The 16,542-nt window shown below is 36.3% G+C and overlaps 1 protein-coding gene across 1 annotated transcript in view; it reads right to left on the bottom strand.

The window, feature by feature from the left end:
* LOC119411849 (guanine nucleotide-binding protein G(s) subunit alpha) overlaps positions 1–16,542 on the bottom strand; it is a 32,367-nt gene that overhangs the window by 10,638 nt on the left and 5,187 nt on the right. Inside the window, exons 4-6 of the mRNA XM_037678799.1 lie at positions 15,210–15,264; positions 14,946–15,065; positions 7,846–7,943 (exon numbers count right to left, since the gene is read on the bottom strand). Of these exons, the coding sequence (XP_037534727.1) occupies positions 7,846–7,943; positions 14,946–15,065; positions 15,210–15,264 (273 nt within the window). The remainder of the gene's footprint in view (positions 1–7,845; positions 7,944–14,945; positions 15,066–15,209; positions 15,265–16,542) is intronic.

Below are 16,542 nucleotides of genomic sequence, written 5' to 3'. Positions count from 1 at the left end.
ATATATATATATATATATATATATATATATATATATATATTTGTTAATAACGATTTACAGACAAATGCACATTATTCTACAAAATTAAAAGGATATGTTTTATTAAGTCCAAATTAAATTCCAGAGGAGAAATGCAAGATACGTAAAAATAATCAAATACTGCAAAGGACAAAACTGGAGCGTTTAAGTATCCAAATCACTGAGTCCACTCAAGAACAAGGTCTAAGACTTTTCTCAAGAGGAAGCTCGAACACGGCCCGCTGAGCGAAGCGAGGTTTTACCGCCTCTCTATGTTAACGCTTCAGCCTGTGAGGCGACAGAACCAAAGGCTTCACCAGCCGATCCTCATTCAAAACACACACACACATACACGCACACCTGAAAGAGAGAGCTGGAGAAAGAGGAGGAAAGAAAGGAGAGAGAAGGCTGTGTCTGACATTACAGCGCTGCTCCAAAAATAGCTCCCTGGCGCCCTGGCCTCCAGCTTGGTTGTCATGGCGACAGAACCACAGGCGCTATAAATAGACAATCGGCTCCAAATCTTGTGCTACTGGAGAGGGGCCAGAAAGAGGGAGCGAAGAGGGGAAAAAAAGAAAAAATGACAAGGAAGAAGGGAATGAAAGAGCGATAGGAGAGTGGGAGAGAACCACAGTGAGGAACAAAGAGATACAGACGAAGCAACACGGGGAATGGAGGGGGTTTGAGAGAGCAGAGGAAAGAAAAAAAGCTAAAAAAATCAACAAAAAACATTTTATGTCTATAAAAAAGTGGAAGAAAAAAGACTAGAATGAAGCACAAATGTAAAAAAGGAGAGAGACAAATGCAGAACACTAAAGTGCAAGACTAAAACGATCCAGATATGCAACAAAAACTATAAATACAAAAAAAGTGGTAAAGACACAAAGGACAAAAATAAATAGTCTATACAGTAATCATTAAAAAAGAAGAGGAGCAAAGACAAAATTAAAAACTACATCAAAAAGAGAATGGAAATAGAACATGTTTGTTACAACAGCAGTTGAACATAAGGAAAAATAGAATCACTAAAACACAGGATTCAGAAAAAGAGTTAATGAAAACCAAACTTCTGCCGTCACAGCAGCCTCCAAGTCGTGAGCTGCTTCACTCGTCTCCTAAACATCAACCGGCCCAAAGCAACAAATTTACCTTCTGCTTTGATCTGCGCGTTTCTCAAACGCACCGAAACAAACTCACAATGACACCGCACCAAAGTTGACCCGACCGCTCCTCATCCTCCCCTCATATCGAGTCAGAATCCAGCCATTTTCTGTCCGCATCGTGTAACATAAAACTCCAGCGACACGCGTCGTCTCTGAGACAAGAGTTTAAACAATTAACAGAAATAAAACGCAGCTGTGACGCTCCGCTGCTACCGCAACCAAGTGACATGCTCAGGAGCTTTAAATGTTGTTTATATCCCATAAACTTCAGCCGCAAACAGGAAATTTAAACTCATTTCATAACTAAATCAAATAATTTCTATAACCGTTGAATACTTTCCAAGGTGGTAAGGGGCCAAAAAAATGGTAAATAAAAACTAATATCATTTTAATGGATACTGTGTTTGTTTTTATTTTTTAATTACTCTACTGTAAAAAAAAAAAAAAATATATATATATATATATATATATATATATATATATATATATATTTTAAAAAGTCAACTTGTTTTTAAAGGTTCAAATGCTAAAAATGAGCAAACTGGTTTTCAACTCACAAATTACAAACGTTGACTCTTTTTATCATTTGCTGTTGTTTTAAACAAATCAAACATTTGATCACAATTTTACAGTTGTTATCGTCATGCTGTCTTCGCTGCACGCCTTGCATGCAAAGTGACACAAAAAGCCAGAACGTCACTCAAAAAAAGGTCGTTTTGTAATTATTTTTTTGATTCCATGTATCTTCAAATCAGAATTCGATTGCTATAAATAATTTATATAAATAATTAAAACTAAGACCTAAGAATATTTATTAAAGTTGTGTAGAGTGACAGAAAAAGAGATGCTATGTTTGAGTTCATTTGCAGCGTGCTGATTGCAGAACTATAAAATGCCTCTTAGCGTTGTTTATAAGCTTCATCTTCATCGGTGAGCTTGTAAAAGCAGAACATCAACAATAAAAATGTTGACAGAAACTGAGTTGCCAGCAACTGTCATCAGCCGGTGTGTCTATTCACTTTTACGCTTCAATGAAAGCATAAGTATATAAATAATTGTTTTAACAACTCTTAAAAACATTTTATTCAACAGAAATCTATACATTTCCATTTGTCGTTTTATACCTGCAGAGATTTCTCTTAAAGCATTTAATAATTTTCATATGATCAGCGCAGCATTTTTCACTGCTCCTGATATTTAATTGTCTGGGACTGGTCAACAATGTCTTTTTTTGTTTGTTTTTTTGTTTTTACACAAGCTCTCTTAGCCCACATCTTTGCATTTAATATCATTCTTAAAGTTTCACTGTGAGAACAAAATAGTAAAGATTTTAAACTATGAACATATGCTTTTTTTTTGCATTTATTCTGTAAAATATTCTAATTATAATTACTGAATCATATATTTTGTGATCTAGGACAAAAAAATAATCTATATCACTTAAAGCATGTAAGTTCTGCATTCCTTATTGATGATACAAAAACTTTTATGAATATATTCTCAAAAAACTGTTAAAACTGAATTTTTGTTTACCGTCGTCAAAAGTTTACAGAAAATGATGTTTGGAGAGTGTGTGTTTCAGGCTTTAATTTCATTGTTGAACTTTAAAGAGTTTTTGGGGTAACTAACAGAAACCGACCTACGGGCCTCGTCCTCTGAGACAAGCGGTCCTGTCACGCTGTTCGGACCTTGGATGTGAACTGCCGACGGCGGCTGAACTCAACGCATCCTCGTGAAATCAAGGGCAGCAACAAAGTGTTGTTAAAAATCAACAGCAGCATCACGAAGGAGCATGACTGAGCAAAACGGCTGCCAGAGAAGCTTCACGGACTTCCTCTTCATCACACACAAACTGAAAAGCATCACGGCACCGTCAACGTCTTTTTCCCTTTTTGGATTTTTATTATGGCGTGAAGTGGATGATGTAATTGACTCTTTAAAGAAAAACGATATTCACAAAAAGGAAGAGGCGAGGGGGCGGTGTGTGGGGTGTGCCTGATTTTCTCCCGCACTGATCCAGGGTTGACGTTTCCATTTAATGCTAACAACCTTCATCAATAATGCTGAAGTTGTATCTCTCCCAACACACTCGCTCATTCTTTCTGCTTCTGCAGCCTGCCTGGGTTAAAAATAGCTCTTCCCTCTCTTTTTCTCTGCTTCTCCGTTTACATAAGCGCACGAAGGGGGGAGGGGAGCACTTCCGGTCTGGCCACCCAGCCCAGCATCTGATCCATAACACTGGAGCTGCTGGGAGAGGAGGAGGAGGAGAGGAGAGATGTAAGAAAGGAAAGTAGGAAATGAGAGCTCCTTCAAAGCGGAGGAAGCCTCTGTCTTCATTTTAGTCCTTCAGGTTTTATTTATTTTTTGTCTCAGTTTATTGTTCATTCTGATGGCCATAAATTAGTCAGCACACACATTTTGTCAAGAAAGGTTTTCCCGAGCTACAAAATTCAGCTATTACAACAACAACAACAAAAAAACTTACCATGAAGTTGTATATTAATACTAAACCAAAGCACTTTGTTAAAAGTTCACTATCCTTGACTTGCTTTATTAATTATCATTATTCTTTTACTAAATCATTTTAAATTTTGCAGCTGAACAGGCCAAATGACAATCAGGAAGCATAAAAACTATGTGAACAACGGAACACAAAACTTGTGTGTGTGTTGAAGAGTACACACTGAACTGTAGAGCCACGTAAACAGATCCATGGGTCTGCTTAGACAACTTTACGACTGGCATTTTCAGAACTTTGTGCTACAAAACCCATTTAGATCAGCTGAGAGAAAACTCATGAGCAAATCTATACTCGGGTCTTAAATACTGCGATCTGATTTGTTGTGTGTGAACCGTCAACTGGCTTGTAAAATATTGGTAAGGATGTGGGAATAAGTTCTTCAGAGAAGAAGGAAATATATTCGTGCGACCAATTTAGCTCACCTCAGTTACGGAGAAACCCAACAATTATTTTAAAGTAAATACAAATAATAATAATAATAATAATAATAATAATAATAATAATAATAATAATAATAATAATAATAATAATAATGTCTTGCTGTAAAAAAACAAACAAAAAACACTTCAGCAGAAGCATGTCAGGTACCATAAAAAATAATTATGATTAAAAGCTAGATAATCCATTATAAGGAATGAAAGAAACTAAACAATTAAAAGGTGAGTGGTATCAGCTGAAAGACAACCATCGATGTTTAGGTTAATATTTTAGCTAATTTAAATAAAGAACTTTTAAATGTTTGGCAATGTATAGACACGTTGCAAAAAACACATGAGAAAAGTGCATGCCACTATTTTACATACCAGCACACTATGAGAAAGCGTCAGCAAGCCTTTAACTCCCGAGTCTACACACTGTGCCACATAAACAAAAGTGAGGCAAAGTGATGCACTTGGACCAGAGACTCAGACAATTACGTTGAAACTGAATTTACAATGTATTGCTTGCCTTGGATGTGCAACATATTCGAAAGGAATCTGTGCCAGTCATAGTTGCAGTCAGTGACCACAAACACACCATGCAGGAAATGTTATTTTTTAACTAACACAGAACTACAACTTTAAAATATCTCACAACACATAAGGATAATCTGCAAATAGGCAGCACAGAATGTTAAGCGTCAGCTAATATTATATTACCAGCAAACTATCATGTCCAAAGACATGACAAACACTGTCAACAATGACCAAAAACAATAAATAGCCAAGTACATGTAAACCTGAAATATACATACCCAAACAATTAGAATTACATACTGCTGAAGCAGGAATTGGTCTAACGAACAAAGCATGTTATATTGTTGCAGTAGATATTTTTCGCTGTTGTTCATTTATTATTAAAAGCTGTTTATATATTTGTTTTAATATTTGACGTTATTTTATGTTCATCTTAAATTGTTCAATAACTGCTACTGCATTTTTTAGATGGCATTATGGTTCAAATTAGTGTGAATTGGCCATCTTCATTATGTTGTTGGTTATCCCATCATAAACAGAAGGGTTCTGAATATATTTATTATTAACATTAAATGAAAAGCTTTATAACTGTAAGTTAGTAGACAATAAGCCTTATGTGTGCTCTTTATGGGATAGGTGTGCACATCTTAGCTCAACTCGAGCCACGCTGTCGGGTCATTTAGCCATGTAACCGTTGGGATTTTATACGGGCATTCATATCCTTAAAACATTCTTGCATATATCTGAATGAATATGTGAGATAAAAACTAAATATTCTACACCACAACGCATTTGAAAATGGCATTTAATGGATGAGGTCACACCAACTTTGAAATTTTTGACGAGCCAGGGTCTATGGTCTCTCCAGCGCCAATAATATCGTCAGAGCTCATGTCATGTGAAAGGACATGAACTCTTTTGCATACAAATCAGACCTATCAGCTTTGACTCTTGAGTCTTATGACACAGACGTATAGCCAACCAAAGTCCCATCACAGAGATCTGCTGCATGAGCAGGTGGGCTCTAAATAGGCTTCAGGACTAGTGTGTTTATGTGTAAAAGCGCAAGAAACTATGTTGAGGGTTTTTCACCCCAACTAAAATATGGCAAAACAAGCAGAAATAATTTTATAAGTATAGGTGTGATGATATACTGGAGTTGGCCAAGAAAAGACAGTGAATTTTCCAATGAGGAAAAGTCTGATAAAAGCCAGTGATGGAGCTTCTGTGAGCTCAGTGGAATAAGGGTGCATTCAAACCAGTCCTGTTTAGTCCGCTTTAATTGAACTCTAGCTCGTTTTCCTAGAAAGTCCGGTTCGTTTAGGGAGGTGTGAACGCACCATCGAACTCTGTCACGGAACAAAAAGGCGAACTCTGGCCCGGGCTAAAACCTAGGTCTCGGTCTGGTAGAAGAGAACTCCAGCGCAGTTCGAGTACAGTGTGAATGTAAACAGACCGGGCCCTGCTCCGCAGGAAAAACAAAAACACATTGCTCTGACCTTATATGGAGCCGTCAGCTGCCTTGTGTGGAAAAACAATATTCTCCATGGTCTTCTGTCTCATCTTCTGCTCATGCTAAGTCCATTTTTGAAAAATGACAAAATATAACTCCTAAAACTGCTAAAACTTGATGCCACTTCGTTTTTATTTTTATTTCTAGAAGTAGAAGAAGACGTGTCTTCAGAGGTTTTTGTGTTGTTTCTTTCAGTAGTTCTTGGTGCAGCGCCCCCACAGGCCAGTGGGGGAATAGGTTGGTTCAACAGGTTGACTCGACTGCACATTGCAGTGTGAATGCAAACGCACCAGCTCAAATGTAAACAAAAGGTCATGAATATTGGTCCCGAACCGAGTCTACCGGACTATCTGGTGTGAAAACGACCTACGATTTGTTTGTTGAAGGAATAGATGTGTCTTTGAAAATTAGGTAAAACTTTAAATCTGGCTTCTGTTTCTTTATAGTTTGCTTAGATGTAAATACTTCTGAAAAGGTAAGGAAACAAGTTGCTGTCTTTCAGTTGTGTGTGGGATGCATTGTTGTGCATTTGCTGACTTTGACACAGTTGTTCAATGTATAAAAAACTAGTTTTTATTGTGGGGGGTTTACACATTCAGCAGATTGTGTGTTTATACATAATTTAGATATATATAATAAAGTGTCAAAAGTAAAGAATAAAGTTGTCATTGTAGTCAATCATGCTGACAGTGACTGTGGATAAAAAAAAAAACATGATTCCTCCAGGTGTCACCTTTCATTAGAGCCCTTACTGATGACTGGATGTTAAAGAATTCAGGAGTCACAGCCTTTCGATGTTGGTATCCATTTGGAGACTCCAAATTATACTACTTTAGGTAATGCCTAAACATACATAAGGAAACCTGGTGGTGGAATAGTGAAGTGCAGGAAGCTATTCAAAGAAAGAGGTTAGCCAAGAAGAAAGATGACAGTGAGAGGACTGAATAGAGGAGACAAGAATAAAAGGCGATGCGACGTAGAACAAAGAGGGAAGTAGCAAAGGCAAAACAGAAGGCGTATGATGAGTTGTATGGGAGGCTGGGCACTAAAGAAGATGAGAAGGATTTAAACCGATTGGCCAGACTGAGGGATCAGGCTGGAAAGGATGTGCAGCAGGTTAGGCTTGTTAAAGATAGGAATGGTAATGTCCAAACAAGTGAGGAGAGTGTGACAAGAAGATGGAAGGAGTATTTTGAGAAGCTAACAAATTAAGAAAATGAAAGAGAAAGAAGAGGACTATTAACGACTATTAACCAGTTTAAAACTAGCCAAACTTCTAACTGAAGAAGTCTTGAGCCAAATTTAACAAAAGAACAGCTAAAAATTTTGTTATTTTACTCAGATCAATAAATGCAAACCTTACAGTCATGGAGACTCATCTGCTTGTGATTATGAACATCTGCAAAGTTTTATTTCCATGCAATGGATAGAGATATACAGTACATAGTTCAGTGACAAACAACTTTGCATTTATGAACAACACATATATTCAACATCATTGAGACTTAATTATTGACATCACACACTAACACCCCACAGAATCCAAACTAAATAGTCAAGACAAACTTTGCCTAACACCAGGGTGTTTCACACCAGTGAGTCCTTAAACAAATGCATGAATTGTACCAAAGGTTTGGATCCCAGTAAAATAAAGTAACCAAAACAAAGACTTACTACTGTGCGCAGTCGATGAGTTGATATTCATTGGACCGTTCCCAGCAAGCTCTCACACCTTCGTCCTGCCAGAGGAGCTTTGTATGGTCATAAAACACCTGAAAAGTCAAAGTTGCAGATAGATTAACAACATACCACACCAGGAAATGTCCAAAAACTGTACAATATGTAAGAAAATTGAAGATCTTGATGACAGCTTTGACTGGAAACATGGCATCTAAAGTGTCTGAATTTGAACCAGGAGACTTTGGGGAATTACATCACAGGCTAAGTGATGAACAGATAATCTACAATAGAGCAACTGAGGACAGCAAAAATCAGTTCTAACCAAGCCAAAAAGGATGAGTGGATAGATTTCTTTAAAAAGTTACAGAATCTGAAAGCACAGAATCTGGCTTACGTTATTATTTCTTGTCTGTGTGCTAATGGGAGAAGGAGTTTATGGACAGATGGCAGGAGGCAGCAATACTTCCTAGCTTAGTTTGGAGTTTAAGGTCGGCCCAGAGTGGTGCAGCAGATGAGCAAGATCTGGCAGAGGCAGGAAACAGAACGAGTTCACCGAGTTCATGAAGAAATGGAGAGCTTTGTACTGAAAAAAGACGTGGCTTGTCACTACACAGAGGCCTATCGCTGCAATCATTTACTACTGGTCAGTTAAAAAAAAAGCCCTTTTGCTGCTTGCAGCTGGAAAAAAGTAGTATTTTACAAATAAGCAAATTTTAAGTGGCAAATACATTTGAAGGACTGGTCATAATGCCTTAAGTGAAAAATGGACAATTACTCTCTGGGATGTGAATGTGACTAGTTTGCAAACAGCATATTTCCATATTGGGAGTCTACAATATGTGTTGAAGCATTTGTGTCTCAATTTCACTGCGTGAAAAGCAGAGGCTTGCAGCCTCTGAGGTGGGTGCATTGAGAGCTGGTGGGCAACAGAATAATGTGCACTGCCAAGAATACAGTTTGCATGCCGTTCACACAAATATAGGCTGTGACTTTCAAAAAGTGGCTTCTTGATCAATGGGCCGCAAACACCAAGAATACAGGAAGACAGAAAAATGCTTATTTTTTTTAACAATTTTCCTCAAATTTTGAGTCTACAATAGCAGCAGCCCAGTGAAATGCTACCTTAAGATCAATAATTATTAATTTAATTAGATATAGTCATTATATTTTACGCAAAATGTTAAAGCTATTTCGTTTGAACATCTCCAGTACATTAACCCACCAAATGTTTTTTATTACTGGTGTAATTATTCATAAACGACATAATTGAATAATGACTGACAAAAATGCTTTGGCACTTGCAAACTAAGTGTTGAAACAAAAGATTGTGAATAACATCTTCTGGTCACCAATGAAAGCCAGTTAACACTTTTGAAGGTCTGTATGCAAAAACAGCAAACCCTGTGATACATTTTTACTGATGTACTGAACTATTGTTACACTTCTGCTAACACAAATTTAATTAATTTACTTGGTTTGTGTACAATGCATCATCTCAGTTGCACTGTATATGCTAGTTACCCTTAAATGGAAATGAGTTTGTGTCTTTGCATGCAAGACTATACATGTTCACATGAAAAGATGAGCGAATATACACTATGTACTCATCTGTATCCATTATTAATGTTTTATTTTGGCCTTTGTGTATGTGGACGGCAGTCAATGAGCCAGAGCAAACATTATTCCTTTCCACAGAAAAGGAAAAAAAAACAACTTTAAATGAGTGCGATAACTCAGGCTAGACTCTCGCTAAAAAATAGGCAGCGACTGGGTGTAGAAGTTACTAGGTAAATGTTTCTACTTATATTTGCAGACAACAGAAAAGGATATAAATTAAATGACAAAAAAAATGTAGATTTTCTGAGGTGTCAAAAAAAGTTATTTTTTGTTTTTTTTATCTATGTAAAAAAAAAAAATAAAAAAAAAAGAATTTGTGTTTTGCTCATAAATTAGATTAGAAAAACACTTTCTAGACCACCAAAAGAATGTTTGTGGTCTTGTGGTCAAGTTTAAATTTTGCTATGTTCAAGAGAGATTTAATAGAAATTTGACAACAACAACAATTGAAATAAGTGTTAAATAATGCAAATAATTTATTATCAATTTACAGAAGGCATTTGTTTTATGTGACAATCTAAATTTGCTTTAGATTTTAAACCAATGGCAACAATTTAAGACATAAAATTAAACTTTTTATCATGTGTTATCCAACCAAAACAAGATTTAAAACGATACGATGAAAAATTTCAAAGTCTAATTTAAGACTTCAACAGATGATTCATTTCAGTAACTTTTCATGTTTAATTTTTCCCATCTACATGTGTAAATCATGTGTAGGTCACAAAAAGCTTTCACGATGCCTTTTATAGTTCTATAGCTGTGCAACTGCATGGAGATTTTATATTCTATGATCAGGGATGTCTATAAACTGACTGCAGACTTATTTTGAAAAGCTGTGGGAATTCTTATGTAGTTATATTAATCCATCCATTTATTTTTACCAGATGTTGTTGTTTGTTTGTTTGTTTTTTTTTGTTGTTTTTTTTTTTATAGATTACGTGGCAACTGCTGCCTTTCTCAAGGAGTCCAGACAGGTTGCATAATATGATTTATTTAAAACTAATTAGGGAGAGCCAAACACGGATGTTCTTTTTACTTAAAAAAAAACAACCTTTGAAATATTCCATAATGCATGCTTTAATAATTTGATTTTGACAAGTCCACTTTTAATTCTAGTGCAAATTCTTTCTAATCAACTAAATTTTCATTTTGATGTTTCAGTACATAGGAGGTTACTGACTTTTGTTTGCACCCATACAGAGAAAATCCTGTTTCTGCTGGGTAAAGGTTAGATTTGCTCTTGTAATATCACCCTTTTCTAAACACAAAACTTGCTCAGTCATTTCTTGTTCCAGATCTTGAATGATACTTTGTGGTATTTTGTATGTTTTCAAACCTATAGCTGCTGGAAGTACAGTTTGAGGACCAAAGAGTAAAAGTTAAATAATATATATATTTTTTTTATTTCTAAAGGTCTCAGAAAATCTATTCATTACAAAGAACTGGTATAGTATTTCATTGATATTATTTAATTTCTCATTTAACATGACGAACACTAATACTTCTTGTGAATACCTTCTATAACTAAGAAATGCTGATTTGATGCAAAACTCAGATAATTGTAAAGACATTAAATATTTAACTGAGACTGTGCATGGTCTCTCTTTTTCCCTTGCTGAAGGCATCGTCAACCAGTTGAACTGGTTTCCAGTATATAAGGCAAAGCAGGGGGAGAAGGAAGTGTGTGTGTGCGGGGGGGAGGACAGTTAAAGAGGAGGTGGGGAAACGGAGTCTATCCAACAGTTTTATCATCTATTCTTTCACTCAGTAACCGCACAGTCATTTTTGGGCAAACCTTCTAGTCATTTACATCACTAACTGTATTTCACCAAAATAATCACTTCCTGCTATAATCCCCGCACACCAAATAATAAAAAAAACAAAGAATTCTAGTCTTCCCTCTAATCGAGACCCTGCAGGTTTATAGAAAAAGTCCAGTGGCCGACTGACAACCCAGAAAGGTGAGGGTCAGCTTGAAACAGGCAAACATTAAATTTGCCATGACGTAATAGAGGCAAGATCAGGAAACATCCTTTTGCTTACATACAAATGCACTCACTCTCCACTGGACACTCAGCTGTAAATGACAGAATGTACGAGAAAGAATGACCTGTTTATACAAAAGGAAATACTGCTGAAAAAGCACAGAAGAGAAGTTGTTGTTTTTTTAAATAGCCTCTGTCTAGAAAAAAAAACTTACATCATTCAATCTTTTTTCATTTAATTTCTACATAGATAATACAACAATACAAGAAATTACTAGAATCTAAAAACATAAATAGATATGCCAATAATTGTGTTTCAGAATCAGGATATAAGAACATATAGGGTACAATTCTCTACAAATCTATTGAAAAATCAAACAACTTAAAAAAAAATCTATAATAAAAAACACAGATGAAAGGTTAAGAGTCACTAAAGGAGTGAAAAACTTCCGGATTACAAATTAAGGCCTAAAACAAATATTTATGTCCTCTCTCTTAAAATATTAAAAGTCTGAATCAAAAATAAAATGGACTAATAGTAACATCAATTTTTTTTTTTCTATCTTCTCTTGCTTTGTTCTTTGACAATGACGTACAGGAGGAAACAGTAGCTCAAAAAGTTTAAATATCCCTTAAAAAAACAAAAAAACTTGCAGCAGACCTTCACATTTAAAGCCCCGGGATATTTTTGAATGACTTTTGCTTAAAAAAATTATGAACAATTAAAAAATAATTCAAGTACTTTTGTAGGGTTTATCGTAACATTTCAAAGCTTTTCCAATCCAAGCAACTGCCCATTAAGTCTCGTCTTTTTTTAATTTTTGTCAGTAGCTCAATAAAAATAATTAACATACAGACACAAGGAAGCAGTAAATATTTCAGTGTTAGCTATCCATGCGTGCAGCTTACTTTGGACCGTTGTCTACTGATTGTACATCATTCCCTGCATATTTAGTGAGTTACAAACATCAAATTCTGAATAAAAAACAGCAGCTGCACATCTGCAGGTTATTCATCACTAGGAAAATTTATTCTGCAGCTTTAAATTAGAGCTACATGGTGCATTAAATATAAAAAGCAGAAAAATCAACACTAGACAACTTTTTCTTTCTCCACATATCTGTAACACTGGTTTCTAAGTGAATGACTATCTGGAGAAACAACAGTAGAACTTGCAGCTCAGGAGAATCCCTTCAAGGCCCCGTGTGCCTCTGGAACCCACCTCCCTCTGAACACATTTGGGTTTATTATAGACAATCAGCGACGTGATGCTCTCAGGTGAGAGCTTCATTCAATTGAAAGCCTCCCATGTGGACGCACACCTACTAATTACTGAAGCAGCGTGCAAACAAAAGGAGTGTGGCACCTTACACACTGACAGCACAACTAACTATCCTAAATGATTTAGAAAGAAGATTTAATGCTCTACAACATTAAAACTGTTGTACCTGTTTCACAGTTACTGAGAGGTAACACAACTATCCCCTAATAAACTAACCACTCTAAGGTTAAAATGGCAATTTGAGTAATAAACTAATGCACATGTTGAGGGCAGCACGATGGTGCAGTTGCTAGAGCTGTCGCCCCTCAGTGAGAAGGTCACTAGATCAAATCCCAGTCGGGGACCTTTCTGGGTGGAGTTTGCATGTTCTCTCTGTGCATGCGTGGGTTTTCTCCGGGTACTCCGGTTTCCTCCCACAGACCAAAAGCATTTATGTTAGGCTGTTTGGTAACTAAATTGTTCCTAGGTGTGAGTAAGCGAGAGAATGGTTGTTTGTCTCATTTGTCTCTATGTGTCCCTGTAATGGACTGGAGACCTGTCCAGGGTGTCCCCCCGCCACTCGCATAGTGATGGACATGGATTACCAGTGACCACCGTGACCCAAGAATGAAGAAGCAGGTAAAGATAATGGATGGATCAATGAATGGATGTACACGTAGAAAAACACTAATAGTCTTAGACTTAAAAAGTCGTAAATTATTACAAACTTATAGAACAAGGCTACAATATCATCTACCGCAAACGTCAGTATCCAGTTTTTAATAACAAAAAGGACTACTGTTTCTTTCTTTAAAATTGTGATCTGTAAATGTACATATTCATATAAACAAAACTAATATTGCTAAATTAAAGACAAAGGTTTTTGTTGAATGAATTGAATCTGTAAAACATTATTAGTTAAAAACATCCACAGCATTGTTTTTTCCCCAACTCATTTACTGTATTTTTCACCCTATATGTCGCAGTTTTTTTGCATAATTTGCATGCCCTGCGACTTATACACCGAAGCGACGTATTTATGGATTTTTCCCCATATTTATAAACCAATTTTTGGCTGAGATTTGACCGTTTTCATTCATTCTGACTGAAAATATTGAACACTACCATTTTCAGCTGCTAGATGGCAGTCGAGTAGTATGGCATGCCGTTGTATCACGTAATAGGTAAAAGTGGCTATTAATGACATGATCGGCTTGCCAGTCTTCCACCTTCGTCTGCCCGGAACACCTGTCAAATCAGCTTCATTTTGCTGCGTTGCACCGGCAAAATGCAGCTGATTTGACCATTGAAGTGCATTTATTAAGTAAAAGTTAACTGAGCCACATCTTTACTATAAAGTTGAACAAACAAATAATTGTTTTAGGTGGTTATCTTGTTAAATTTCGAAGAAATATACAGCGAGTCGCCCTCTGCATGTTCATGTTTCCACGTATCGGCTTTTGAAATGCAGCTGATTTGACCGTCGAAGTGCATTTATTAAGGAAAAGGTAGACTGATATAATTTCAAGCAAACAAATACATGTTTTTAGGTGGTTATCTTGTTAAATTTCGAAGAAATGCACAGCGAGTCTTCTCGTGCATGCGCCTACTTCCGTGTATCGGCTTTTGAAATTCAGCCGATTTCACCGTCAAAGTGCATTTATTAAGAAAAAGTTAGACTGAGACAACTTTACTATAAATTCGAGCAAACAAATAATTGTTTTTAAATGTTAGTCTTGTTAAATTCTTGTTAAAGTCCTCCCGTGCACGCTCCCGCAGCCGCCATTTGGCAACTAATCGATTTTTGGCACAACACCGGCCCACATTTCCAGGTCGTCAGCGGTAACGCGTAACAAATGCGACACGTCAGCGGTGACGCATAATAGATGCGACGTATATGACGAAGTAACGTATTTATGGATTTTTCCACTTTATTAGACATATTTGGACTGATGCGACTTATAGGGCGGTGCGACGTGTACGGCGGAAAATACAGTAGTTACCAAGAACAAACAACAAGATTTAGTTGAAATGTGTCGAGTTTTGTCACATCTTCCTTTAAATGCTGGGAATTTGATTAAAAACATTTGGTAAGAAAGTAAGGTTTTGATCATGCACCAGTCTTTTGTCACATTACTCCACAACTTAAAAATGACCAAATGATAAAAGGAAAAAAAGGAAAATTGTGGAAAAGCTGAGCTCTCTGATAGAAGTAGCATGCAACTTACTGAAGGGAAATCAAAATCCTTCTGGTTTATTAGGCTCAGGACGTAATCAACCTGGAACTGGTTTGCAGAACAGGCTAACTGGCAGGGAGGTGTTAGTGTGTTCATGGCAGCCACGATGGTCTGGGTTGAGAGAACAGAAGAAGAAAAAATTCATTTATTAGGAAAAAAAACAAAATACAACAGAATGATCACTGAATGTCTGCCTTGAATCAAACACGTTATACATGAATGTAACATAATGTGGGTCAAAGACTAATTTCTTACCTCTATAGCTTCTTTTATGTTGTTTTTAATATCATGAATTTTCTGTTTTTTCTCCCTGTAAAAAACAAATGATAAATGGTAAATGCACTATACTTATATAGCACCTTTCTGTCTCATCAGGATAGTCAAAGCGCTTTACACTACAATCTGTGCCCTCATTTACCCATTCATACAGCACTCTACTAAATATATACAAAGATTAATCAGTGCTTTATCATGTTCATACACCTATGGGACACACATCAAGAGGAGTGAGGGGTTCAGTGTCTTGCCCAGGGACACTTCAGCATGTGACTGCTGGTGGAATCAAACCCCCAACTCTTGCATTGGAGGACGACTGCTCTAACCTCTCGGTCACAGCCGCCTCGAACAGATCCAAAACAGATTGGAGAGTTTAAGCTTTGTGGCGAATAATAATATTGTTTCCAAAAAGATTATTTTTACTTTTAACCTAGGTAAATAATTAGAACAACAACGTAACAAAACTTTTAAACTCAAATTTGGATGTCAAAGCTCAAGAGGGTTTTTTTTTTTCTTCAAAAGAAGGAGCTTGAAATGGAATAATTACTCCAAACTAAATGTAAACCATTTTGTTTCTGTTGTATTAGTGCCAGTGGGTTTCAGTGTGAAATGTGCTGCGTGGAAATAAACTTCTCCTGGATCTCTTCATCAGCCTGGAGGTAAATTATACCTGACATCATCAGTGTTACTGCTGCCACACACACACACACACACACACACACACACAGCTTGCTGAATAAGAAAAACAACTCCTGATGCTTCCGTACTTGCTGATACAAAATGAAAGTAATACAACTTTTGCTTAGTTTTGATAATGACAATTACTAAACACAAAGTCGATTACACAATCAAGACATTTTTGTACACATTTGCTTGAATTTTAAAGCTTTTAACAGTTGTGAGCATTGATCAGCTAAAGCAACCTTATGCTTTGTATTTTGTTATTTCATTAAAGGATTAAACTCAATTTAATAATTATCGTCCAACGTGACAGTTTCTGTAACAAGCGAGAAGTCCAGGGAGCTCAATTCTTACAAAGCTTCTGACAAATAAACAAAATAAATAAATATGTTTGGCTATTTAAAAACACTTCAACTCAAATTTTTAGAAAACTATTTTAGCACAACAATTATCTCCTTGAGCTAAAGAATTTTAAATTATGTCCTGGTGAAAGTCAATGAAAATCAGGACGTTTGATGTTATTTTGTATTTACTTGTGTTTTCTCCGTTTTAGGTGAGCCGTGCTGGCAAAATGAGTTTCTTCAATATTGGGTTATTATTTTCAAGTTCTTCTTCTCAAAAGCTTCAAATG

The sequence above is a fragment of the Nematolebias whitei genome, chromosome 7, assembly GCF_014905685.2.
Source record: "Nematolebias whitei isolate Nwh7 chromosome 7, NemWhi1, whole genome shotgun sequence".
Taxonomy (NCBI): domain Eukaryota; kingdom Metazoa; phylum Chordata; class Actinopteri; order Cyprinodontiformes; family Rivulidae; genus Nematolebias; species Nematolebias whitei.
This window is presented reverse-complemented; position numbering and strand designations above follow the sequence as displayed.